The 26,623-nt window shown below is 35.7% G+C and overlaps 3 protein-coding genes across 23 annotated transcripts in view; 2 read left to right on the top strand and 1 right to left on the bottom strand.

The window, feature by feature from the left end:
* Positions 1-26,623, top strand: part of Oseg2 (intraflagellar transport protein Oseg2) — a 346,413-nt gene that overhangs the window by 171,355 nt on the left and 148,435 nt on the right. The window lies entirely within an intron of this gene.
* Vps50 (vacuolar protein sorting 50) overlaps positions 1-26,623 on the top strand; it is a 56,761-nt gene that overhangs the window by 24,665 nt on the left and 5,473 nt on the right. The gene's annotated exons all lie outside the window — the stretch shown is intronic.
* On the bottom strand, positions 3,066-22,603 carry LOC145727111 (uncharacterized). 20 transcript variants are annotated; one of them, XM_081976546.1, is made up of 8 exons: positions 22,314-22,603; positions 22,176-22,203; positions 4,162-4,280; positions 4,060-4,113; positions 3,942-4,001; positions 3,835-3,888; positions 3,642-3,774; positions 3,066-3,590 (listed from the first exon to the last, which is right to left on the bottom strand). In XM_081976546.1, exons 1-8 carry the CDS (start codon positions 22,344-22,346, stop codon positions 3,133-3,135), a joined length of 939 nt encoding a protein of 312 aa, XP_081832672.1. In that variant the 5' UTR covers positions 22,347-22,603; the 3' UTR covers positions 3,066-3,132. The 20 variants fall into 20 exon arrangements, with proteins under 20 accessions (XP_081832672.1, XP_081832674.1, XP_081832669.1 ...); XM_081976548.1 differs by having other exon boundaries at positions 3,948-4,001; XM_081976543.1 differs by having other exon boundaries at positions 3,829-3,888; positions 22,314-22,601.

The following is a 26,623-nucleotide window of genomic DNA, read 5'->3' as shown; positions in this document are numbered from 1 at the left end:
TTGAGATTTATGGCAGTTATTTTGACAAGTGTCACTTCACCGTCTAGCTAAATAGTGTTCTACAATCACGTGACAACTGCCACTAACGTGAAAACTATCAAACTGTGTTCAAAAGTTTGCCAAACAAACATTTAAAATCTCTCTTCAATAAAACACTTGTAGTCAAGAGTATATATACTATTCGAATGGAAAGAAATTATTTTGATTCAAAAAGGGAGAGAAAACTGATCCACAAAATTATTGAGGTATCAGCCTGGAGTGCGGTTCAGAAACTATTTACTAAAATTTTGGCGGAAACTGGGGATCAACTGGGATCTGTGAAGAACAGCAAGGGTTCAAGTTAAAAGAATCCTCGAGACACTCTCGTTGGAAAATAACATTCGCCTCATATGGGTGTCAGGACATTCTGATGTTCCTGACAATGAGGAGGCTAGACCGGTTGGCTAGATTGGGCGCACAAGTGACTCTCATCGGTCGAACCGTTTGTTGGGATCTCAAAGAGTACGGCTACACGCTCCAAGGGGGCCTTGGCCAGGCAATTGTTTCACTGCCGCTGGGTTGCCGCCTCGGGTATGAGACAGGCCAAGGAACTCATAGGTGGCACCAGTGCTCTGAAAACTAAACAACTACTGAGACTCGACAGAAGCAATTTAATAACGGTGACAGGCTTATTGACCGGTCATTGTCACCATAGACGACATCAGTCTTTGATAGGTGTTGCTGAGGATCCCGAATGTAGGGGATCCTTAGAAGATGAAGAAACTTCGGGACATGTCCTTATGAGCTGTCCTGCCTCCTCTTACGCGCGGATGCGCATACTGGGACAGCCAACCCTGTTGCCCAGGGACATAAGGGACTTTGACGCCATTTTTATAATACGTCAAATATAACTGAAAAGGCCATAGAGTTCAACAAGACAGTCTATATATAAAATACCTGTGGCAACTGGGATTAGAGGGAGACAGTCTAAATCCAACCTTATTTAACATCATGATGAATGTTTACTTCATTAATGATGAAATCATTAATGAAGTAAAACAAGCTGGAATAGGAGATAAAGAAATTAAAATATTATGCTACGCTGCTGATGCAGTGATCATCTCGGAAGACGGAGATAACCTACAGATAGAAACTCCTGTATAAATTTCAAAAAATAGCAGAAACCGAGAAGATACTAGCAATTTACGATCACAGTGTAACAAACATAACAAGTAATAGGAACTTTAAGGATGAAAGCCCCATCAACAAAGGCATCAATAATATCAGGATACTTGAGAGATTTAATCTAGAATAAACATATGAGCCCTAGGAGTAAGTTCAAAATATACAAAATTTAAGACCGGTCATGACATACGCTATAGAAACTAGAGCGGAGAACACAACAACTACATGACTTTTAAGATGCGAACACTAAGATTAATAACATGACATTCGCTATTTCACCGGAAGAGTGTGTAAGATACAAGATGTAGTGAGATGGACAAGAAACCGAAAAAGAGAATGGAGAGACCACGGCTGGCAAAGGTTGCAAAAGAGAAAAAACCAAATACATCTCGACCTCCTTGACGACCACCTATACGATGGTATGAAAGCTGGTCTTCAGCATCCCAATTGCTCTTGGCTAACCATTGATGAAAACACAGGACTCAGGCCTAACGTAAGAGGAAGAAGATATCTTGACTTAGAGAGGTAGCGCCCCTAGCGGTGACAGGACGATGTGTCTTTCATGACTGGACATAACACACTGAATACTGTTGTTTTTTATCACTATACTGGCAGTGTGTCAAAATTTGACTTTATACGATCAGTATTATTGAATATTTCCCTCATGTGTTAAATGTCCCATATGAGCAGTGCATTTTCACCAGAATGACAGCGACAATTCCACTCATGTACAAAAAATGCCATATATACGTCATCAAAACACGGTTTGCTATCGGCTAATAAGGAAGGAAGAGAGTTTGCTAGCGGATAAAAAAATCGGATAAATTTTGCTGTTGATTTCATCGTTTCCACGGATTTTCACTACACTTCTATTGTTGCAATGTCTCACCTTGAGGTTTTTGCTGGCACTGTCAATTTTGATTTTTGTTCGTATTGTTTTGGTTATGGCTCGCTTCGGCTAGAGTTCTACTGCAGAAAATCAAAAGAACCAGAAAAATGTATTTCTGCCAGTACAAGGCAGTCGCAGTTTTATTATATTATTGATTATATTCATGGAATTGTCTTATCAAATACCATTCGAGCTCAGATTTTGAACAGGATAATTTTTCCGCTTGTCTTCTCATACTTTCTTTATGGTACAAAACTCGACCTGTTTGGCAAAATCACTCGAGCTGCGCTCTCGTGATTTAGTTACAACAGGTCTCGTGCAGTTACACCAAAAAGAAAGTGTTCTAAGACAAGCACAAAAATTATCCGGCTAAATCTGAGCTCTTGTGGTATTGCCCCCGAATATTTCCCTCATGTGTTAAATGTCCCATATGATCAGTGCATTTTCACCAGAATGACAGCGATAATTGCATTCTAAAGTGATAATTGCATTTCGATAATTGCACTGTACGTATCTATAACGACTGCATTGTTGTAGAGCCTATTGCTAGTATACTAATTGTTGTCTTTGCGCAGTTTTTTGACTTTTTATAACCAAACAATGTCAAACGCGATGTCAACAATAAATTAATGAACGGTTTGGAACTTGTTCATTGAGCTCCATTGAGCAATCTATAGTTGCAGCAAAACCAAAACATTTTCTTTATTCGGGAAATATTCCCCAAAATTACATTCGTGCCTTAAAAATGACCTGATAATTCTGCGTTCAAACTTGTTATCTTTGCAAACTGCATTCGGTCATTTTCATATTTTTTTCTAAAAAAGCCCTCCACCTTCGGTGTCGGGCTCTTTCGCCAAAAAAATATGAAAATAAACTCATGCAGTTAAGAGATAACAAGTTTTCATGCAAAATTATCGGTAATTTTTATGCACTTGTGCAATTACCCCCGATAATATTTTGAAATACTGTCAGCAATACTGATCGTGTGAAGGCTTTTGATAAAACATTGTCGTTTGCATAAACCATTCAGATATACTTTAATAAAACGGAGCTTATATTATATATAATAGTTGATAAGTCTAATAATTTACAATTATCTGCGAATTCCAGGAAGTCCAGGGCAACACATTTGCAGTAAAAACGCACACATTAGTTTCCTTATTATCGCATTTAACGTAGTTATTTTCATTGGGTATGTTCACATGTTTGTAATTGTTCAAATCGGGAATGTATCGGTATTCCACTTTCTGACTGTGCGAATTGCATAAATCTTTGTATTCATCGTGTGTCAAGCGTAAAATTGGTGAATTTCCATTGCATTCCATAAAACCATTTATGATATTTACTGATATTGCTCCAGTACTCAAGCACAAGTTATTATTGACCAACGCGACGTTTCTGATGTAGCACCAGTCAGGTTGAGGGCTTGACTCAGTGATTTTGAAGGGCTTCAAGGTTCCTGAACATTCTCCGGACGTTAAATCGATAGTTCCATCGCAGGTGTAGGTTCTGGAGTTCTTGATTATGAATTGTTTGCCTGTTAAAGCATCTAAGGTAGAATCGAACGATTAATGAATCAGACACAAACCTTCAGGTTGATAAGTAGCAATTGTAACTCCACCAACTCCTCTCTGCATCTTGGACTTTAGTTCTAAAGCCCTAACAGGTTCCAGTTGCTTTTCAACTTGTTGAGTGATACGGCCGCCCAAACCCTCCAGGTCCTAAATCATACAAATCCAATTACCTGGTACTGTAGCACGTCAAATTTAACTCACCCTTACAGGTTGTAAGTTGCGTTGGACTTCCTCATTTATTCGGTCACCCAAACCATCGAGCTAATAAATTATACAGATTCAACTTACTGATACTTTAGTCATATTTAACTCACCCTTACATGTTTTACTTTGCGTTGGACTTCCTCATTTATTCGATCACTCAAACCATCGAGCTAATAAATTATACAGATTCAACTTACTGATACTGTAGTCATATTAACTCACCCTTACCGGTTTTAACTTGCGTTGGACTTCCTCATTTATTCGTTCACCCAAACCATCGAGCTAATAAATTATACAGATTCGGTGATTATTTAGTCATATTTAACTCACCCTTACATGTTTTAAGTTGTGTTGAACTTGCTCATTTATTCGGGCACCCAAGTTTTGTAAGGGCGCCAAGCTAGCATGAACTCTGGCCGTAATATCGTCACCAAGTGTTTCCAGACCTCCTAAAATTGGATTGTAAACTGTAAAAACTTGTAAAAACTATTGAAAGGTGATTTTTTTATCAAGAAAGTCACAAAGTGGGGACATTTTTAAAAGCAGACGTCAACCAAATCTTTGTCTTACCCATTTTTTTAAAACTTAGATGAGTCTTCAGTTTAGTGTGTTTATGATGTTTCTGGACTTAACCTAACTTATATATTTTTTTTAATTAATCACCCTGTACATTAAATATTTGGATTCTACTCAAAAATCCAATAGTTCCATCCATCTCTATCAACAATAGTTTCAGAGAAAATGACGTCCATGTAAGTTGGTGATATGTATGAAATATCATAGTAAATTTAGGTGCTGGAGCAATTTTTATGATAATTAGACATGTTTTTAGACCCTACAATTGTGTAATACTACCACCCAAACTTACTTTTTATTTATTATTTTATGTTAATACATTTTAGTATTTGCGTTGGGTTCTTAACATCTAAAGTATTTTCACTTTCGGGATACCACCTGAAGTTGGTACCAAATTCACTAATTTAAATCAACCACCCTGTGTATTTTATGTTTTTTTTATCTACATTCAACTGTTTTCGAGACATTTACGTTTGAAAAATGACATTTTTAAATTTTGAAGTGTCACAGCTCTTAATCATATGAAGATAGAACAAAACGGTTTACGTGTTTCTATCTTCGGCAACATTTTTAGTTTTCAATAATTAATAATAGTAAAAAAATTGATTTTTCGAGCTACAGGGTGTGAAAGTATGACAATTTTGGAATTTTATTATTATTAGTGACGTAGAAGACCTACAAATGGTTTCCCATAGAAAATTAAACGTAGAATCCAAAAATGTAATTCGTTTTTTCTTGAAACACCTCGTTATTAAGACATGCACCAAATATACATTTTTTTTAATGGGACACCCTATATCTTTTTGCATTTTATGAGCATTTTTATCTCTCTGTGGGGTCAAAGTTTTTCTATGATTTGTGAGATGAAGTTTTCCTGCAGCTCAGAAACACTAAAATAATATTGACATTTCCAAAACTGTCTTCTGATCCTTAAAAAGTCACTAGAAGCTTTCAAACAGTTTTTTGCAACTCAGAAACAACCAAAATGTTACAGTGTCTTTCAAACTGTCTTCTGAGACTTCTCAAATGGTTTTGACAGATCAGAAACACCAAAATATTGTGTGGTGGATTCTGACGATTTAAAATGCCAGCAGAAGTTTGGAAACTGTTTTCAGTTGCTTATATTCTCAAGGTTGGGGACAAAATTGGTTAAGTTTGACGCCCTCTAGTGGCCAAATGGTTTAACCTACCAACCAGTGTTTTCTTATCTTTATAACGTCCATAACATTGACGTAAAAAAGTTTCTATAGTCTATAGTTATTTACGATTGCACAGCACTAAAAAAACTTTGATCAAAATTTTTGAAAAATCAACTTTGACGCCCTCTAGCGGCCCAACCAATAAATCAATCAACCAGTGTTGCCATATCATTCGAAAGCTCATTTTATTAGCTATCCATTGATATATAAAAGTCTACACAGAATGTACCAAATTACCAAGTTATTAACTCAATCGTAAATAACTGCATCAAAAAAGTGAAAAAAATATGGTCAACTTTGACGCTCTCTAGCGGCCAAACCATCAAACCAATTAACCAAAGTTATCATATTTTTACAAAGCTCATTTTATTGGCTATCCATCGAAATATTAAAGTCCTTATCATGTCAGTCAAATAAGGAAGTTATTAAGGTTCAAACAAAAGAGTGGTCAACCGGTCAAAGTAGTTATATCGTTGAAAAGCCCATTTCATTGGCTAACCATCGACATATAAAAGTCGATGCATTATGTGTAAAATAAGATAGTTTTTTCACGATTGAATGAAAGAGTGTATAAAAAGTTTTAAAAAAACGTAAATTTGACATTCATCACATGATCTAAAGAACACGTGGAAAAGTGACAGTTTATGGTGCGTTTTTTTGGTTGTTGTCGTTTGACAGTTTTTTACTTGTTTTGACCGGTTTTCCTAAAAGTTTCTTAGGATTGTTTGGTATGGTTTTAAAGCTAATTTCACGGGATATCCACTGGTAAAAACCTGGTCGTTGTAGCTGTCAAACTAACCAAGTTACCGGTTGTCAAAAAGCGACAAGTTATGGTGCGTTTTTTGGTTGTTGTCGTTTAACAAGTTTTTGCTTATTTTGACTAGTTTTCTTGAAAAATGTTTGGGGTTGTGGTTTTAAAGCTAATTCCACGAGCTATCAAATGGTGAAAACCCGGTTGCGCTAACTGTCAAATTAACCAAGTTACAGACTTTCCAAAAGTGACAGTGGTGCGTTTTTTTGGTTGTTGTCGTTTGACAGTTTTTGTCTTGTTTTGACCAGTTTTCCGAAAACTTTTTTGCGGTTGTTTGGTATGTTTTTAAAGCTAATTTCACGGGCTATCCACTGGTAAAAACCTGGTCGTTGTAGCTGTCAAACTAACCAACTTACCGGTTGTCAAAAAGCGACAAGTTATGGTGCGTTTTTGGTTGTTGTCGTTTGACAGTTTTTCTCTTGTTTTGATCGGTTTTCCTAAAATTTTCTTAGGGTTGTTTGGTATGGGTTTACAGGTAATTCCACGAGCAGAAGAGTGATAACCCGGTTGCGCTAGCTGTCAAACTGGTGAATTTTTTGTAAAAATCTCTAATTCACAGATTTCACTTTAACAGTCCGTATCTCTGTTAATTTGACCGATACGTCAAAATGACAAATAAACTTTTTGTAGAGCAGATTTCAAGCTTTCTAAAAATGTCAAAAAATCAGGTGGTAGTGGTACAAATAATGCCGCTAGAGGGCGTCAAAGTTGGTCAACCATTTTTAGTGCGTCTCAAATTGACAGTCTTCACTTTAAGAGTCCGTAACTCTGTTAATTTGACAGATACGTCAAAATGACAAATAAACAGTTTTGTAGAGCAGATTTCGAGCTTTTCAAAAATGTCCAAAAATTTTATGGTAACGGTGCAAATAACGCCGCTAGAGGGCGTCAAAGTTGCTCAAACCTTTTTAGTCCAAATCTCAAATTGACAGTTTTCACTTCAACAGTCCGTAACTCTGTTAATTTGACAGATACGTCAAAATGACAAATAAACAGTTTTGTAGAGCAGATTTCGAGCTTTTCAAAAATGCCCGACAAATCTCAAATTGATAGTTTTCACTTTAACAGTCCGTAACTTTGTTAATTTGACAGATACGTCAAAATGACAAATAAACAGTTTTGTAGAGCAGATTTCGAGCTTTCTAAAAATGTCAAAAAATCAGGTGGTGACGGTACAAATAAGGCCGCTATTTTTAGTACAAGTCTCAAATTGACAGTTTTCACTTTAACAGTCCGTAACTTTGTTAATTTGACAGATACGTCAAAATGACAGATACAGTTTTGTAAAGCAGATTTCGAGATTTCTAAAAATGTCAAAAAATCAGGTGGTGACGGTACAAATAAGGCCGCTAGAGGGCGTCAAGGTTGCTCGTACATTTTTAGTAAATACCCAAAAAAAGCAGCAGCTGGCTTTTTCTTGACCAATCACAAACTACGCACAGTGCTGTGATTTACGTTAATATTACACATTTGGACTTATTATTTATTATCTGTGTGTAGGACAAAGGTGCTTTCAATAAAACATTGTCGTTTGAATAAACCATTTAGATGTGCTTTAATAAAAGTAATCTTATCGTTACAATACCAAAATCACGAATATGCTATTATTTAACATAGCATTTAGTTTCGGCGTTGCATTGACGATATTATACAATATTATTGTATAATAGTGATTGTCTAATAATTTACAATTATCTGCGAATTCCAGAAGTTGGGCAACACATTTTCAGTAAAAACGCACACATTAGTTTCCTTATTATCGCATTTAACGTAGTTATTTTCATTGGGTATGTTCACGTGTTTGTAATTGTTCAAATCGGGGATGTATCGGTATTCCACTTTCTGACTGTGCGAATTGCATAAATCTTTGTATTCGTCGTGTGTCAACCGTAAAATTGGTGAATTTCCATTGCATTCCACAAAACCATTTATGATATTTACTGATATTGCTCCAGTACTCAAGCACAGGTTATTATTGACCAACGCGACGTTTCTGACGTAGCACCAGTCGGGTTGAGGGCTCGACTCAGTGATTTTGAAGGGCTTCAAGGTTTCTGAACATTCTCCGGACGTTAAATCGATGGTTCCATCGCAGGTGTAGGTTCTGGAGTTCTTGATTATGAATTGTTTGCCTGTTAAAGCATCTAAGGTAAAATCGAACGATTAATGAATCAGACACAAACCTTCAGGTTGATAAGTAGCAATTGTAACTCCACCAACTCCTCTCTGCATCTTGGACTGTAGTTCTAAAGCCCTAACAGGTTCCAATCCCTTTTCAACTTGTTGAGTGATACGGCCGCCCAAACCCTCCAGGTCCTAAATCATACAGATCCAATTACCTGGTACTGTAGCACGTCAAATTTAACTCACCCTTACAGGTTGTAAGTTGCGTTGGACTTGTTCACTTATTCGGGAACCCAAGTTTTGTAAGGGCGCCAAGCTAGCTTGAACGCTGGCCGTAATATCGTCACCAAGCGTTTCTAAACCTCCTAAAATTTGATTTTAGGGTGTAAAACTAGACTACTACAAGGGAAAACTAGACTAGGTACAAGGGAAGCGATATTCAGTCTGCAGGTTCTCATCCAGAGGTGCAGAGATATGAACAAACATCTGTGCTTTATCGATTTCTCCTTAGGGGGTGCTTAGGAACACTGGCATTGACGGAAAAGATATTGGTATTATCGCTAATATGTATTGGAGTCAAACCGCAAAAATGAAAATCTGTCAGAAAGAGGGTGCATTCTGTCACTTCTCTTATTCAACCTATACTCTGAAGAAGTCTTTGGAAAAGCACTGGCGGAATTGTCAGATGTCATCAAAATCAGTGGACATGCAATCACCAACATTAGATATGCCGACGACGCAGTAATTATAACAAATAACAATGAAGAGCTATACTAGCAAGTGAAGAATATGGACTATCCCTGAATATATCCAGAACATAACATTATTAGCATAAGTCAGCATCCTCCAGTGCGTCTAACGATAACCGGTCAGGACATTGATCAGGTGGAAACGTCTCTCGGAATCTCTCATCAGAAATACGATCACGGATAGAAAGGGTTTCATAACATGAAGAAACTATTTACCAGCAAAGATATGTCTCTTTACAACTAAAATTAAGGCTAGTCAGGTGATACATACATTTTTCTGTTTTGTTGTATGGTGTAGAGGCTTGAAAAATACCACCTTCTACAGTTGGTTGTCCAAGGCAAGGTGGATAGCAACAGAGGACCAGGGAGGAGACGACATTCTTGGTTGCACAACCTACGCCAGTGGTTTGGATTGTCATCTGTTGAGCTGCTTAGAAGCGCAGTAAACAAGATGATTAATAGCCAACGTCCGCAACGGATGAGAGAAGAAGAAGAAGGGTGTAAAAACTAGGAAGACTTGGAAACTTATCCAGAAACCCATCAAATGTGGACATTTTCAGAGAATCTTATTCTTTTTAATTTATTTGACTGGATTTGTCCATTATCTATGTAATTTTTGCTGTCCATTGGTTGCTAGTCATGCTGTTAAGTATTTGTGGAAATCACATTACTGTCAGTAGGTTCTAAACGTTTGTTTTTTCTTAAACAAAACCAGTTTCAGAGTTAGGCACTCCAGCAAATCAGCTTTCGGAAGGGCAAACAAAGGAAATTCTATCATTAGTTTTAAATGAGACATTTCTTCTATATGACGTTTCTTCTTTTTGTTTGTGGATAATTAGAATTTTCTTAGAATGAATGTTGACTACATTAAGATACTTGCGCAAAACCGGACAGGTCATGAACCTATAAACAAGCTCTTCATACGATTTTACACTGTTCGTTTTGGTTTTAAGCGTGTTTGGTAGTTTTATAGCTTTATGGAGTGGAATTTGACAGTTACCACCATTGTGACAGATTGAAATACGATTAAAATAGTCAAATACACGTCACAACTGTCAAAAAGCAACTCATGTAACTAAAAATTGCATTTAATATGAACTGTAACTGTTTACACTGGTTTCATGCAACTTTTGTCATTTTATAGGTATATGAAGAGGATTTTGACAGTTTCCAAGTTTATGACAGATTGCAATAGGTTCAAAATAGACATTTACACGTCACAACTGTCAAAAAACAACTCATGAAACTATAAAATGCAGTTAATATAAGCTGTAACTGCTTGCACTGGTTTCATGCAAGTTTTATCGTTTCATAGGTTTATGGAGAGGATTTTGACATATGCCAAGTTTATGACAGATTAAAATATGTTTAAAATAGTCAAATACACGTCACAACTGTCAAAAAGCAACTCATGAAACTATAAAATGCAATTAATGTTAACTGTAACTGTTTACACTGGTTTCATGCAACTTTTGTCACTTTATAGGTTTACGGAGAGGATTTTGACTGTTTTCAAGTTTACGACAGAATAAAATATGTTCAAAATAGTCAAATACACGTCACAACTGTCAAAAAGCAACTCGTGAAACTATAAAATGCATTTAATGTGAATTGTAACTGTTTACACTGGTTTCATGCAACTTTTGTCACTTTATAGGTTTATGAACAGGATTTTGACAGTTTCCAAATTTATGACAGATTGCAATAGGTTCAAAATAGATATTTATACGTTACAACTGTAAAAAAGCAACTCGTGAAACTATAAAATGCAATTAATATCAGTTGTAATTGTTTACACTGGTTTCATGCAAGTTTTATCGTTTCATAGGTTTATGGAGAGGATTTTGACATATTTTAAGTTTATGACGGATTAAAATATGTTGAAAATAGTCAAATATACGTCACAACTGTCAAAAAGCAACTAATGAAACTATAAAATGCAATTAATATCAGTTGTAATTGTTTACACTGGTTTCAGGCAACTTTTGTCACTTTATAGGTTTACGGAGAGGATTTTGCCAGTTTTCAAGTATATGACAGAATGCAATGGGTTCAAAATAGACATTGACACGTTACAACTGTCAAAAAGCAACTCATGAAACTATAAAATGCATTTAATATGAACTGTAACTGTTTACACTGGTTTCATGCAACTTTTGTTACTTTATAGGTTTATGAACAGGATTTTGACAGTTTCCAAGTTTATGACAGATTGCAATAGGTTCAAAATAGTCAAATACACGTCACAACTGTCAAAAAGCAATTCATGAAACTAAAAAATGCATTTAATATGAACTGTAACTGTCTACACTGGTTTCAGGCAACTTTTGACACTTTATAGATTTATGAACAGGATTTTGACAGTTTCCAAGTTTATGACAGATCGCAATAGGTTCAAAATAGTCAAATACACGTCACAACTGTCAAAAAGCAACTCATGAAACTATAAAATGCAATTAATATGAACTGTAACTGTTTACACTGGTTTCATGCAACTTTTGTCACTTTATAGGTTTACGGAGAGGATTTTGACCGTTTTCAAGTTTATGACAAAAGTAGATACTATATAACGAGCAGAGCGAATGTGACGTCATAATGGCGTAATTTGACACTTGGTCAAATTATGGTTTTGGCAAACTACGTCATCGTGACGTCACATTCACTCTGCTGGTTCCACGGAGTGTGAAAACGAATGCAGCCTTTATATCACCCAAATAATACAAAAACGTTGACACACAGAGAAGGATAAGCATGTTCCATAAAAACGTCATTCCTTTGTATAAAAATTAGCGATTTCTACTATTAAATTTAATATTATTGAGACACCGTGTACAGTTCCTTAGATATGCAAGGTTAAAATTGTCATTAATTTGAACAGGATGCACTACTTTAATTCATCATCATCTTTGCAAATTGAGACTGATTTTTCTATAAATCTTCGTTCAATTTAATGTAAATTTACTCTCGTAGGAAAACTACACTTTTCGTATTTTACTTTTATTATTTTTTTCATATTAAGGTTAATTTCGGCTGTAAAACCTGAATTTTAACCTGTAATAACATAGTCTATCTCGTTTTATCAGAATAAGTTAAAATGAGATAGACAAAACACTCAACCACATTAATGGCGTTCACATGTGCAGTATTTGCGTAAATCACGGCACTGTTTGTGATTGGTCAAGAAAAAGCAGCAGGCTGAAAGCTGCTTTTTTTGACCAATCACAAACTAACTACTGTGCTGTAGCTGGCCTTGAATACTGTAAAAAATGCCCTAATTTTAAAGTCATTGACAAAATGGCGGCAGTTAGAGCAAAACGGACACCAGATTCATGTTCTCCAATGCCAAAATTAGTTGAAATGACTCCTTGACACGTCTAAATCCAATATGGCGGCGGTTAGTATAGTAGACCAAGAAAACCCTTCATTTGAAGAAAATGTCGATGCATTTTTCCAAAAATGAATTGATTATTGGAAACATTCTGTAGACATATCATATGATCGTAGGTAGCTAATGAATGGAGCTATCACATGACGTTGATCGCGCACTGTTAAGTTGCCCCGTTTGGCCGCTAGAGGGCGTCAAATTTGATTACCTTTTTACGGACGTACAATACAGGGGGTGCATGAAAAGTCTAATGATTCAGATTATTTGGCCACTCTGTACGGAATTTTTAAGATAGAATTTTTTGCTCAACCCCATTGGAAAGAGGAGCTCAAGACGGTTCTTTTAAATCTCTACAAACAATAAATAACCAAAACGACATAGTCAGTGAGGCAGGTCATGGGTTTCCCCCGTCCAGAATAGAAAAACCCAACCATCTCTAGAAATTTTTATGGTTTTTTTTTACTCGAAACAACTGTATAACCTGGGTTATGCTATCCCTCCTTGCAGAATGACAGCCAGCAGACTGTGACCATTGTTAAGCCCCTGAAGATGAGTGTCTGATACACTAAAATGTTGAGCAGATACCAGATAATAGCTATTTAATTCACTTACTCACTACCTACTCCACTGTGGGAATATATACCAGTTCTTTTCAATTTGTAATTTACATTTACAACCTGACAATTGTCAAAATAACTGTCATCTCAGAAACACGTTTTGTATTGGCGTTTCAAGATAAGAGATACTGCCTCTGGGTGATCAGTTTTGAAAACAGTTTCGGGCATTGCAGCTGCCATTTCTCCGTTTGTTTACGTTGATTTTGGTTAGGAATTTAGCACAGGGTTTCATAAATATATGAAGTGACAGTGTCATATTATTTATAATGTTAGGTTAGGAATGGGTTGCCCGATTTTAGTTCAACTGGCGCTGCGATCTTAACTGAAATAGAATACTACAAGAAATTTTTCTAAATCCTGATTTTTGCAACTTTTGAGCACAGTTTGACAATCAGGCACAAAATTGCTTGTCAAACTCACATTGAGTAAAAAAATGACAGTTTTAAGCACATTTTTGGAATCGTGATTAAATTTCTTATTCGATAACCTGAAAGAATACTTCAAAATTTGGTACAGTTAGCGGTGTCAAAGTTTGAACTGCCAGAAATATAATTTTAAAGAAGAGTCAGGGACAAAAGCCTGTGAAACCCACTTGGAGTGAGAAAATGACTGCTTTAAGTACATTTTTGGATTTCTCATTAAGTTTCCTATCCAATAACTTAAAAAAACACTACAAAATTTGGTACAGTCAGTGAGAAAAGCGTTGTCAAACTTTGAACTGACAGAAACACAGTTTCAAAAGATAGTCACGCTTGGTTAACCCACGTGGAGTGATAAAATGACTGTTTTAAGCACATTTTTAGAATACTAATTAAATTTTCTATCCAATAACCTGAAAAAACACTACAAAATTTGGTACAGTCAGTGAGAAAAGCGTTGTCAAAGTTTGATCTGCCAGAAACACAATTTGAAAAGACAGTCAGGGACAAAATCGCCTGTAAAACTCACTTGGAGTGAGAAAATGACTGTTTTAAGAACATTTTTCGAATCTCCAATAAATTTCCTATCCAATAACCTGAAAAAACACTACAAAATTTGGTACAGTCAGTGAGAAACGCGTTGTCAAAGTTTGAACTGCCAGAAACACAATTTGAAAAGACAGTAAGGGACAAAATCGCTGGGTAAACCCACTTGGAGTGAGAAAATGACTGTTTTAAGAACATTTTTCGAATCTCCAATAAATTTCCTATCCAATAACCTGAAAAAACACTACAAAATTTGGTACAGTCAGTGAGAAAAGCGTTGTCAAAATTTGAACTGCCAGAAACACAATTTGAAAAGACAGTAAGGGACAAAATCGCTGGGTAAACCCACTTGGAGTGAGAAAATGACTGTTTTAAGAACATTTTTCGAATCTCCAATAAATTTCCTATCCAATAACCTGAAAAAACACTACAAAATTTGGTACAGTCAGTGAACGCGTTGTCAAAGTTTGAACTGCCAGAAACATAGTTTGAAAAGACAGTAAGGGACAAAATCGCTGGGTAAACCCACTTGGAGTGAAAAAATGACTGTTTTAAGAACATTTTTCGAATCTCCAATAAATTTCCTATCCAATAACCTGAAAAAACACTACAAAATTTGGTACAGTCAGTGAGAAAAGCGTTGTCAAAATTTGAACTGCCAGAAACACAATTTGAAAAGACAGTAAGGGACAAAATCGCTGGGTAAACCCACTTGGAGTGAGAAAATGACTGTTTTAAGAACATTTTTCGAATCTCCAATAAATTTCCTATCCAATAACCTGAAAAAACACTACAAAATTTGGTACAGTCAGTGAGAAAAGCGTTGTCAAAGTTTGATCTGCCAGAAACACAATTTGAAAAGACAGTCAGGGACAAAATCGCCTGTAAAACTCACTTGGAGTGAGAAAATGACTGTTTTAAGAACATTTTTCGAATCTCCAATAAATTTCCTATCCAATAACCTGAAAAAACACTACAAAATTTGGTACAGTCAGTGAGAAACGCGTTGTCAAAGTTTGAACTGCCAGAAACACAATTTGAAAAGACAGTAAGGGACAAAATCGCTGGGTAAACCCACTTGGAGTGAGAAAATGACTGTTTTAAGAACATTTTTCGAATCTCCAATAAATTTCCTATCCAATAACCTGAAAAAACACTACAAAATTTGGTACAGTCAGTGAGAAACGCGTTGTCAAAGTTTGAACTGCCAGAAACATAGTTTGAAAAGACAGTAAGGGACAAAATCGCTGGGTAAACCCACTTGGAGTGAAAAAATGACTGTTTTAAGAACATTTTTCGAATCTCCAATAAATTTCCTATCCAATAACCTGAAAAAACACTACAAAATTTGGTACAGTCAGTGAGAAAAGCGTTGTCAAAATTTGAACTGCCAGAAACACAATTTGAAAAGACAGTAAGGGACAAAATCGCTGGGTAAACCCACTTGGAGTGAGAAAATGACTGTTTTAAGAACATTTTTCGAATCTCCAATAAATTTCCTATCCAATAACCTGAAAAAACACTACAAAATTTGGTACAGTCAGTGAGAAAAGCGTTGTCAAAGTTTGAACTGCCAGAAACATAGTTTGAAAAGACAGTAAGGGACAAAATCGCTGGGTAAACCCACTTGGAGTGAGAAAATGACTGTTTTAAGAACATTTTTCGAATCTCCAATAAATTTCCTATCCAATAACCTGAAAAAACACTACAAAATTTGGTACAGTCAGTGAGAAAAGCGTTGTCAAAGTTTGAACTGCCAGAAACACAATTTGAAAAGACAGTAAGGGACAAAATCGCTGGGTAAACCCACTTGGAGTGAGAAAATGACTGTTTTAAGAACATTTTTCGAATCTCCAATAAATTTCCTATCCAATAACCTGAAAAAACACTACAAAATTTGGTACAGTCAGTGAGAAACGCGTTGTCAAAGTTTGAACTGCCAGAAACATAGTTTGAAAAGACAGTAAGGGACAAAATCGCTGGGTAAACCCACTTGGAGTGAAAAAATGACTGTTTTAAGAACATTTTTCGAATCTCCAATAAATTTCCTATCCAATAACCTGAAAAAACACTACAAAATTTGGTACAGTCAGTGAGAAAAGCGTTGTCAAAATTTGAACTGCCAGAAACACAATTTGAAAAGACAGTAAGGGACAAAATCGCTGGGTAAACCCACTTGGAGTGAGAAAATGACTGTTTTAAGAACATTTTTCGAATCTCCAATAAATTTCCTATCCAATAACCTGAAAAAACACTACAAAATTTGGTACAGTCAGTGAGAAACGCGTTGTCAAAGTTTGAACTGCCAGAAACATAGTTTGAAAAGACAGTAAGGGACAAAATCGCTGGGTAAACCCACTTGGAGTGAAAAAATGACTGTTTTAAGAACATTTTTCGAATCTCCAATAAATTTCCTATCCAATAACCTGAAAAAACACTACAAAATTTGGTACAGTCAGTGAGAAAAGCGTTGTCAAAATTTGAACTGCCAGAAACACAATTTGAAAAGACAGTAAGGGACAAAATCGCTGGGTAAACCCACTTGGAGTGAGAAAATGACTGTTTTAAGAACATTTTTCGAATCTCCAATAAATTTCCTATCCAATAACCTGAAAAAACACTACAAAATTTGGTACAGTCAGTGAGAAAAGCGTTGTCAAAGTTTGAACTGCCAGAAACATAGTTTGAAAAGACAGTAAGGGACAAAATCGCTGGGTAAACCCACTTGGAGTGAGAAAATGACTGTTTTAAGAACATTTTTCGAATCTCCAATAAATTTCCTATCCAATAACCTGAAAAAACACTACAAAATTTGGTACAGTCAGTGAGAAAAGCGTTGTCAAAGTTTGAACTGCCAGAAACACAATTTGAAAAGACAGTAAGGGACAAAATCGCTGGGTAAACCCACTTGGAGTGAGAAAATGACTGTTTTAAGAACATTTTTCGAATCTCCAATAAATTTCCTATCCAATAACCTGAAAAAACACTACAAAATTTGGTACAGTCAGTGAGAAAAGCGTTGTCAAAATTTGAACTGCCAGAAACACAATTTGAAAAGACAGTAAGGGACAAAATCGCTGGGTAAACCCACTTGGAGTGAGAAAATGACTGTTTTAAGAACATTTTTCGAATCTCCAATAAATTTCCTATCCAATAACCTGAAAAAACACTACAAAATTTGGTACAGTCAGTGAGAAAAGCGTTGTCAAAGTTTGAACTGCCAGAAACACAATTTGAAAAGACAGTAAGGGACAAAATCGCTGGGTAAACCCACTTGGAGTGAGAAAATGACTGTTTTAAGTACATTTCTGGAATACTAATTAGATTTCCTATCCAATAACCTAAAAAAACACTACAAAATTTGGTACAGTCGGGAAGAAAAGCGGTGTCAAAGTTTGAACTGCCGGAAACACAGTTTCAAAAGACACTTAGGGACAAAATCGCCTGTAAAACCCACTTGGAGTGAGAAAATGACTGTTTTAAGAACATTTTTCGAATCTCCAATAAATTTCCTATCCAATAACCTAAAAAAACACTACAAAATTTGGTACAGTCAGTGAGAAAAGCGTTGTCAAAGTTTGAACTGCCAGAAACACAATTTGAAAAGACAGTAAGGGACAAAATCGCTGGGTAAACCCACTTGGAGTGAGAAAATGACTGTTTTAAGAACATTTTTCGAATCTCCAATAAATTTCCTATCCAATAACCTGAAAAAACACTACAAAATTTGGTACAGTCAGTGAGAAACGCGTTGTCAAAGTTTGAACTGCCAGAAACATAGTTTGAAAAGACAGTAAGGGACAAAATCGCTGGGTAAACCCACTTGGAGTGAGAAAATGACTGTTTTAAGAACATTTTTCGAATCTCCAATAAATTTCCTATCCAATAACCTGAAAAAACACTACAAAATTTGGTACAGTCAGTGAGAAAAGCGTTGTCAAAGTTTGAACTGCCAGAAACACAATTTGAAAAGACAGTAAGGGACAAAATCGCTGGGTAAACCCACTTGGAGTGAGAAAATGACTGTTTTAAGAACATTTTTCGAATCTCCAATAAATTTCCTATCCAATAACCTGAAAAAACACTACAAAATTTGGTACAGTCAGTGAGAAAAGCGTTGTCAAAGTTTGAACTGCCGGAAACACAATTTGAAAAGACAGTAAGGGACAAAATCGCTGGGTAAACCCACTTGGAGTGAGAAAATGACTGTTTTAAGAACATTTTTCGAATCTCCAATAAATTTCCTATCCAATAACCTGAAAAAACACTACAAAATTTGGTACAGTCAGTGAGAAAAGCGTTGTCAAAATTTGAACTGCCAGAAACACAATTTGAAAAGACAGTAAGGGACAAAATCGCTGGGTAAACCCACTTGGAGTGAGAAAATGACTGTTTTAAGAACATTTTTCGAATCTCCAATAAATTTCCTATCCAATAACCTGAAAAAACACTACAAAATTTGGTACAGTCAGTGAGAAAAGCGTTGTCAAAGTTTGAACTGCCAGAAACACAATTTGAAAAGACAGTAAGGGACAAAATCGCTGGGTAAACCCACTTGGAGTAAGAAAATGACTGTTTTAAGATCATTTTTCGAATCTCCAATAAATTTCCTATCCAATAACCTGAAAAAACACTACAAAATTTGGTACAGTCAGTGAGAAAAGCGTTGTCAAAGTTTGAACTGCCAGAAACACAATTTGAAAAGACAGTAAGGGACAAAATCGCTGGGTAAACCCACTTGGAGTGAGAAAATGACTGTTTTAAGTACATTTCTGGAATACTAATTAGATTTCCTATCCAATAACCTAAAAAAACACTACAAAATTTGGTACAGTCGGGAAGAAAAGCGGTGTCAAAGTTTGAACTGCCGGAAACACAGTTTCAAAAGACACTTAGGGACAAAATCGCCTGTAAAACCCACTTGGAGTGAGAAAATGACTGTTTTAAGAACATTTTTCGAATCTCCAATAAATTTCCTATCCAATAACCTAAAAAAACACTACAAAATTTGGTACAGTCAGTGAGAAAAGCGTTGTCAAAGTTTGAACTGCCAGAAACACAATTTGAAAAGACAGTAAGGGACAAAATCGCTGGGTAAACCCACTTGGAGTGAGAAAATGACTGTTTTAAGAACATTTTTCGAATCTCCAATAAATTTCCTATCCAATAACCTGAAAAAACACTACAAAATTTGGTACAGTCAGTGAGAAACGCGTTGTCAAAGTTTGAACTGCCAGAAACATAGTTTGAAAAGACAGTAAGGGACAAAATCGCTGGGTAAACCCACTTGGAGTGAGAAAATGACTGTTTTAAGAACATTTTTCGAATCTCCAATAAATTTCCTATCCAATAACCTGAAAAAACACTACAAAATTTGGTACAGTCAGTGAGAAAAGCGTTGTCAAAATTTGAACTGCCAGAAACACAATTTGAAAAGACAGTAAGGGACAAAATCGCTGGGTAAACCCACTTGGAGTGAGAAAATGACTGTTTTAAGAACATTTTTTGAATCTCCAATAAATTTCCTATCCAATAACCTGAAAAAACACTACAAAATTTGGTACAGTCAGTGAGAAACGCGTTGTCAAAGTTTGAACTGCCAGAAACATAGTTTGAAAAGACAGTAAGGGACAAAATCGCTGGGTAAACCCACTTGGAGTGAGAAAATGACTGTTTTAAGAACATTTTTCGAATCTCCAATAAATTTCCTATCCAATAACCTGAAAAAACACTACAAAATTTGGTACAGTCAGTGAGAAAAGCGTTGTCAAAGTTTGAACTGCCAGAAACACAATTTGAAAAGACAGTAAGGGACAAAATCGCTGGGTAAACCCACTTGGAGTGAGAAAATGACTGTTTTAAGAACATTTTTCGAATCTCCAATAAATTTCCTATCCAATAACCTGAAAAAACACTACAAAATTTGGTACAGTCAGTGAGAAAAGCGTTGTCAAAGTTTGAACTGCCAGAAACACAATTTGAAAAGACAGTAAGGGACAAAATCGCTGGGTAAACCCACTTGGAGTGAGAAAATGACTGTTTTAAGAACATTTTTCGAATCTCCAATAAATTTCCTATCCAATAACCTGAAAAAACACTACAAAATTTGGTACAGTCAGTGAGAAAAGCGTTGTCAAAGTTTGAACTGCCAGAAACACAATTTGAAAAGACAGTAAGGGACAAAATCGCTGGGTAAACCCACTTGGAGTGAGAAAATGACTGTTTTAAGAACATTTTTCGAATCTCCAATAAATTTCCTATCCAATAACCTGAAAAAACACTACAAAATTTGGTACAGTCAGTGAGAAAAGCGTTGTCAAAGTTTGAACTGCCAGAAACACAATTTGAAAAGACAGTAAGGGACAAAATCGCTGGGTAAACCCACTTGGAGTGAGAAAATGACTGTTTTAAGTACATTTCTGGAATACTAATTAGATTTCCTATCCAATAACCTAAAAAAACACTACAAAATTTGGTACAGTCGGGAAGAAAAGCGGTGTCAAAGTTTGAACTGCCGGAAACACAGTTTCAAAAGACACTTAGGGACAAAATCGCCTGTAAAACCCACTTGGAGTGAGAAAATGACTGTTTTAAGAACATTTTTCGAATCTCCAATAAATTTCCTATCCAATAACCTGAAAAAACACTACAAAATTTGGTACAGTCAGTGAGAAAAGCGTTGTCAAAATTTGAACTGCCAGAAACACAATTTGAAAAGACAGTAAGGGACAAAATCGCTGGGTAAACCCACTTGGAGTGAGAAAATGACTGTTTTAAGAACATTTTTCGAATCTCCAATAAATTTCCTATCCAATAACCTGAAAAAACACTACAAAATTTGGTACAGTCAGTGAGAAAAACGTTGTCAAAGTTTGAACTGCCAGAGACATAGTTTGAAAAGACAGTCAGGGACATAATGGCTTAGTAAACCTACTTGGAATAAAAAATGACTGTTTTAAGTACATTTCTGGAATACTAATTAGATTTCCTATCCAATAACCTAAAAAAACACTACAAAATTTTGTACAGTCGGGAAGAAAAGCGGTGTCAAAGTTTGAACTGCCGGAAACACAGTTTCAAAAGACACTTAGGGACAAAATCGCCTGTAAAACCCACTTGGAGTGAGAAAATGACTGTTTTAAGAACATTTTTCGAATCTCCAATAAATTTCCTATCCAATAACCTAAAAAAACACTACAAAATTTGGTACAGTCAGTGAGAAAAGCGTTGTCAAAATTTGAACTGCCAGAAACACAATTTGAAAAGACAGTCAGGGACAAAACCCACTTGGAGTGAGAAAATGACTGTTTTAAGCACATTTTTGAAATTCTCATTAAATTTCCTATCCAATAACCTAAAAAAAAAATAAAAAAACAGATTTTTTGACGTTTTTATAGAGGCGGTACCAGATAATTTTTTTGAAATTGAATATGTGAGGTAAAGTGTCATTTGTCAAAATGTCATTTTTTATGGGTGCCAATATGTCTTGAAAACTGCCAAAAATGCCATAATTCTAAGGTTGTCGACAAAACGGCAGCAGTTACGTTGATTCAAAGTGCTCCTATTAAATTTCTAATAAATCTTAAAATAAAATTAATGTGCAAAAGTGAGTAATAAATACTTACTGCCCGCTAGCTTCGAAAGGGGGCACTTTTCAAGTTTATATGTACTGTATGACACTTTGGCGTTTATTTTTTACGTACTTTCTACCCTTCAACTATCCTACAATCAACCTTAAAATCATTGTCACAAATATGCAAGGGGAAAACATCGAGACTACTAAAAAATTTAATGAAAAACACGTCAAATAGAATTTTAAATCTTCTGAATGTATTTTTCAAAATCTAGACAGTTTTAAAAAACCTGAACTAAAGAAAATGTTAAAAAACCATGACAAACAAAAGAAGTTACTACATACCAAAAACCAAATTGCTTGAAGTTGCAACCTGAAAAAAAAAATCAAACGTTTAAGAACGTTTTAAAAGACATTATCTGAAAAACTATATTGTGGATAGCATTTTCGGTTGTACGTTTAAAAAAAGCCTCTTTTCCTTACCAGAACAAGTAAAATATGTACTAAAAACCCCATTTTCGTTCACTTTTAGTGCGAACCGGAAAAACAATGCATCAACTGACTTTCAATAGTTGATTAGTTAGATTCAAGGCTTTTGGGGTTAACACGAACTTATTAAGGAGATAGATTGCGGGTGATATCGATATAGTTAAATTCATTTGCTACATAGCAAGTTTTCACTACTGAACACTGAATTGTCGGTTAAATGCATAAAATTCACACAATTTTTAATTGGTATATCTCCTTAACCAATGTCTTCTTGCTTTATAATTGTACCTAATAAATAATGTTTCCATATACTGTGTAGTGAGTCAAGTGCGGTAATTATCGCTATTGCAAAAAATAAATAGCGATTATTATGATCATCTTGCTATTTTTAGTTTTATCTTCAAAGAAAAAAGAGAATTATTACCACATGTTGTTGTGTTAAAAGAAAATTGTGTGTTAATGAGGGATTTTGTTAATTATTAATAACTTTTTTATACTACATATACAGTTCTCTTATATTTTTGGGTGATTTACATAGTTCAATATGTCAGGGATGTAAAATTTCCGGAAAATTAAATTTTATTACATTTTTGTACTGTTAACTTGAAAGTATTTAGGCAGTTGAGATTAATTTTGAAAAAAAAAAATTTTTACTTGAAATTTCTTGACAATTCTAGTTTTTAATTTTTTAAAGTCAAACGGTGCGTGGTACCAAAAAAGTGTATAAAAGGTAAAAGTTGCATTCCATCGAGGTGCATTTGTGGTAAAAACTTCAGACCTCTAACCTGAAACGTTCTTGAGATATTGAGCAAAAACTGCAAAAAAGTAGAGTCAAGTTTAACGCCCTCTAGCGGCTAAACGGAACAACATAGCCGTGCCCGCTCAACGTCACGTGTTAGCCCCGTTTATTAGCTTTCTTTTGTTATACCGTGTGCTTATACAGGGTGTTTCAAATAAGCTAGTTATGGACGATTTTCTGGAAAAGTGCACGGAATTTTAATCTGAATTAGGGATTTTTTAGGCCTACTATACTAACGGCTACCATTTTGGATTTTCCTTAATCAAAGTATGTTTTTAACTAATTTGCACCTGGGGAACACAAATCTGACGTCCATTTTGCACTAACTGGTACCGTTTCGGAGATGACCTTGAAATTATGTCAATTTGACACTTTAGGGCGTGGCACCCTTGCAAAATGACATTTTGACAAATGACACTTTACGTCATTTTTTTACTATTCACCTGAAGGTGTTTAAGCAGTTGAGGTTAATTTTGAAAATAAAAATTTTCTGAAAAAAATCAGAAGGTATCATCGCCCTTGAAAATTCTTGACAGTTCTAATTTTTAATTTTTCAAGGTCAAACGGTGCGTAGTACCAAAACAGTGTATAGAAGGTAAGAGTTGCATTCAATCGAGGTGCATTTGTGGTAAAAACTTCAGACCTCTAACCTGAAACGTTCCTGAGATATTGAGCAAAAACTGCAAATAATGAGAGTCAACTTTGACGCCCTCTAGCGGCTAAACGGGACAACATAGTCGTGCCCGCTCAACGTCACGTGATAGCCCCGTTCATTGGCTTTCTTTTGTTATACGGTATGTTTATACAGGGTGTTTCAAATAAGCGAGTTATGGACGATTTTCTGGAAAAGTGCACGGAATTTTAATCTGAGTTAGGGATTTTTTAGGCCTACTATACCAACGGCGACCATTTTGAATTTTCCTTAATCAAAGTGTTTTTTTTAACTAATTTGCACCCGGGGAACGCAAATCTGACATCCATTTTGCACTAACCGGCACCGTTTCGGAGATGACCTTGAAATTATGTCAATTTGACACTTTAGGGCGTGGCACCATTACAAAATGACATTTTGACAAATGACACTTTAAGTCATTTTTGTACTATTCACCTGACGGTGTTTAAGCAGTTGAGGTTAATTTTAAAAATAAAAATTTTCTGAAAAAAATCAGGAGGTATCACCTTTGAAAATTCTTGACAATTCTAGTTTTTAATTTTTCAAGGTCAAACGGTGCATGGTACCCAAAAAGTGTATAGAAGGTAAAAGTTGCATTCCATCGAGGTGCATTTGTGGTAAAAACTTCAGACCTCTAACCTGAAACGTTCCTGAGATATTGAGCAAAAACTGCAAAAAACGAGAGTCAACTTTGACGCCCTCTAGCGGCTAAACGGGACAACATAGTCGTGCCCGCTCAACGTCACGTGTTAGCCCCGTTTATTAGCTTTCTTTTGTTATACGGTGTGTTTATACAGGGTGTTTCAAATAAGCGAGTTATGGACGATTTCCTGGAAAAGTACACGGAATTTTAATCTGAATTAGGGATTTTTTAGGCCTACTATACTAACGGCTACCATTTTGAATTTTCCTTAATCAAAGTAGTTTTTTTACTAATTTGCACCTGGGGAACACAAATCTGACGTCGATTTTGTACTAACCGGCACCGTTTCGGAGATGACCTTGAAATTATGTCAATTTGACACTTTAGGGCGTGGCACCCTTGCAAAATGACATTTTGACAGATGACACTTTACGTCATTTTTTTACTATTCACCTGAAGGTGTTTAAGCAGTTGAGGTTAATTTTGAAAATAAAAATTTTCTGAAAAAAATCAGAAGGTATCATCACCCTTGAAAATTCTTGACAGTTCTAATTTTTAATTTTTCAAGGTCAAACGGTGCGTAGTACCAAAACAGTGTATAGAAGGTAAAAGTTGCATTCCATCGAGGTGCATTTGTGGTAAAAACTTCAGACCTCTAACCTGAAACGTTCTTGAGATATTGAGCAAAAACTGCAAAAAAGTAGAGTCAAGTTTAACGCCCTCTAGCGGCTAAACGGAACAACATAGCCGTGCCCGCTCAACGTCACGTGTTAGCCCCGTTTATTAGCTTTCTTTTGTTATACCGTGTGCTTATACAGGGTGTTTCAAATAAGCTAGTTATGGACGATTTTCTGGAAAAGTGCACGGAATTTTAATCTGAATTAGGGATTTTTTAGGCCTACTATACTAACGGCTACCATTTTGGATTTTCCTTAATCAAAGTATGTTTTTAACTAATTTGCACCTGGGGAACACAAATCTGACGTCCATTTTGCACTAACTGGTACCGTTTCGGAGATGACCTTGAAATTATGTCAATTTGACACTTTAGGGCGTGGCACCCTTACAAAATGACATTTTGACAAATGACACTTTACGTCATTTTTGTACTATTAACCTGAAGGTGTTTAAGCAGTTGAGGTTAATTTTGAAAATACAAAATTTTCTGAAAAAAATTAGAAGCACCTTTGAAAATTCTTGACAATTCTAGTTTTTAATTTTTCAAGGTCAAACGATGCATGGTACCCAAAAAGTGTATAGAAGGTAAAAGCTGCATTTCATCGAGGTGCATTTGTGGTAAAAACTTCAGACCTCTAACCTGAAACGTTCCTGAGATATTGAGCAAAAACTGCAAAAAAGTAGAGTCAAGTTTGACGCCCTCTAGCGGCTAAACGGAACAACATAGCCGTGCCCGCTCAACGTCACGTGATAGCCCCGTTCATTAGCTTTCTTTTGTTATACCGTGTGCTTATACAGGGTGTTTCAAATAAGCTAGTTATGGACGATTTTCTGGAAAAGTGCACGGAATTTTAATCTAAATTAGGGATTTTTTAGGCCAACTATACTAACGGCTACCATTTTGAATTTTCCTTAATCAAAGTAATTTTTTTTACTAATTTGCACCTGGGGAACACAAATCTGACGTCCATTTTGCACTAATTGGCACCGTTTCGGAGATGACCTTGAAATTATGTCAATTTGACACTTTAGGGCGTGGCACCTTTACAAAATGACATTTTGACAAATGACACTTTACGTCATTTTTGTACTATTAACCTGAAGGTGTTTAAGCAGTTGAGGTTAATTTTGAAAATACAAAATTTTCTGAAAAAAATTAGAAGGATCACCTTTGAAAATTCTTGACAATTCTAGTTTTTAATTTTTCAAGGTCAAACGGTGCGTGGTACCAAAACAGTGTACAGAAGGTAAAAGTTGCATCCCATCGAGGTGTATTTATGGTAAAAACTTCAGACCTCTAACCTGAAACGTTCCTGAGATATTGAGCAAAAACTGCAAATAACGAGAATCAACTTTGACGCCCTCTAGCGACTAAACGGAACAACATAGTCGTGCCCGATCAACGTCACGTGATAGCCCCGTTCATTAGCTTTCTTTTGTTATACGTTGTGTTTATACAGGGTGTTTCAAATAGGCGAGTTATGGACGATTTTCTGGAAAAGTGCACCAAA

This window comes from Ips typographus, linkage group LG3 (genome assembly GCF_016097725.1).
Source record: "Ips typographus isolate SLU linkage group LG3, UJ_Ityp_2.0, whole genome shotgun sequence".
Lineage (NCBI taxonomy): Eukaryota > Metazoa > Arthropoda > Insecta > Coleoptera > Curculionidae > Ips > Ips typographus.
This window is presented reverse-complemented; position numbering and strand designations above follow the sequence as displayed.

Bases quoted from the DNA above. Each gene is read 5' to 3' on its own strand.
- LOC145727111 (XM_081976543.1), bottom strand. From the start codon at position 22,346: ATGGGGTTTTTAGTACATATTTTACTTGTTCTG. The intron at 4,114-4,161 runs GTGAGTTAAATA...ATAATTTATTAG, and splicing joins ACAACTTAAAACATGTAAGG to CTCGATGGTTTGGGTGAACG. The intron at 4,002-4,059 runs GTAAGGGTGAGT...ATAATTTATTAG, and splicing joins TCCAACGCAAGTTAAAACCG to CTCGATGGTTTGAGTGATCG.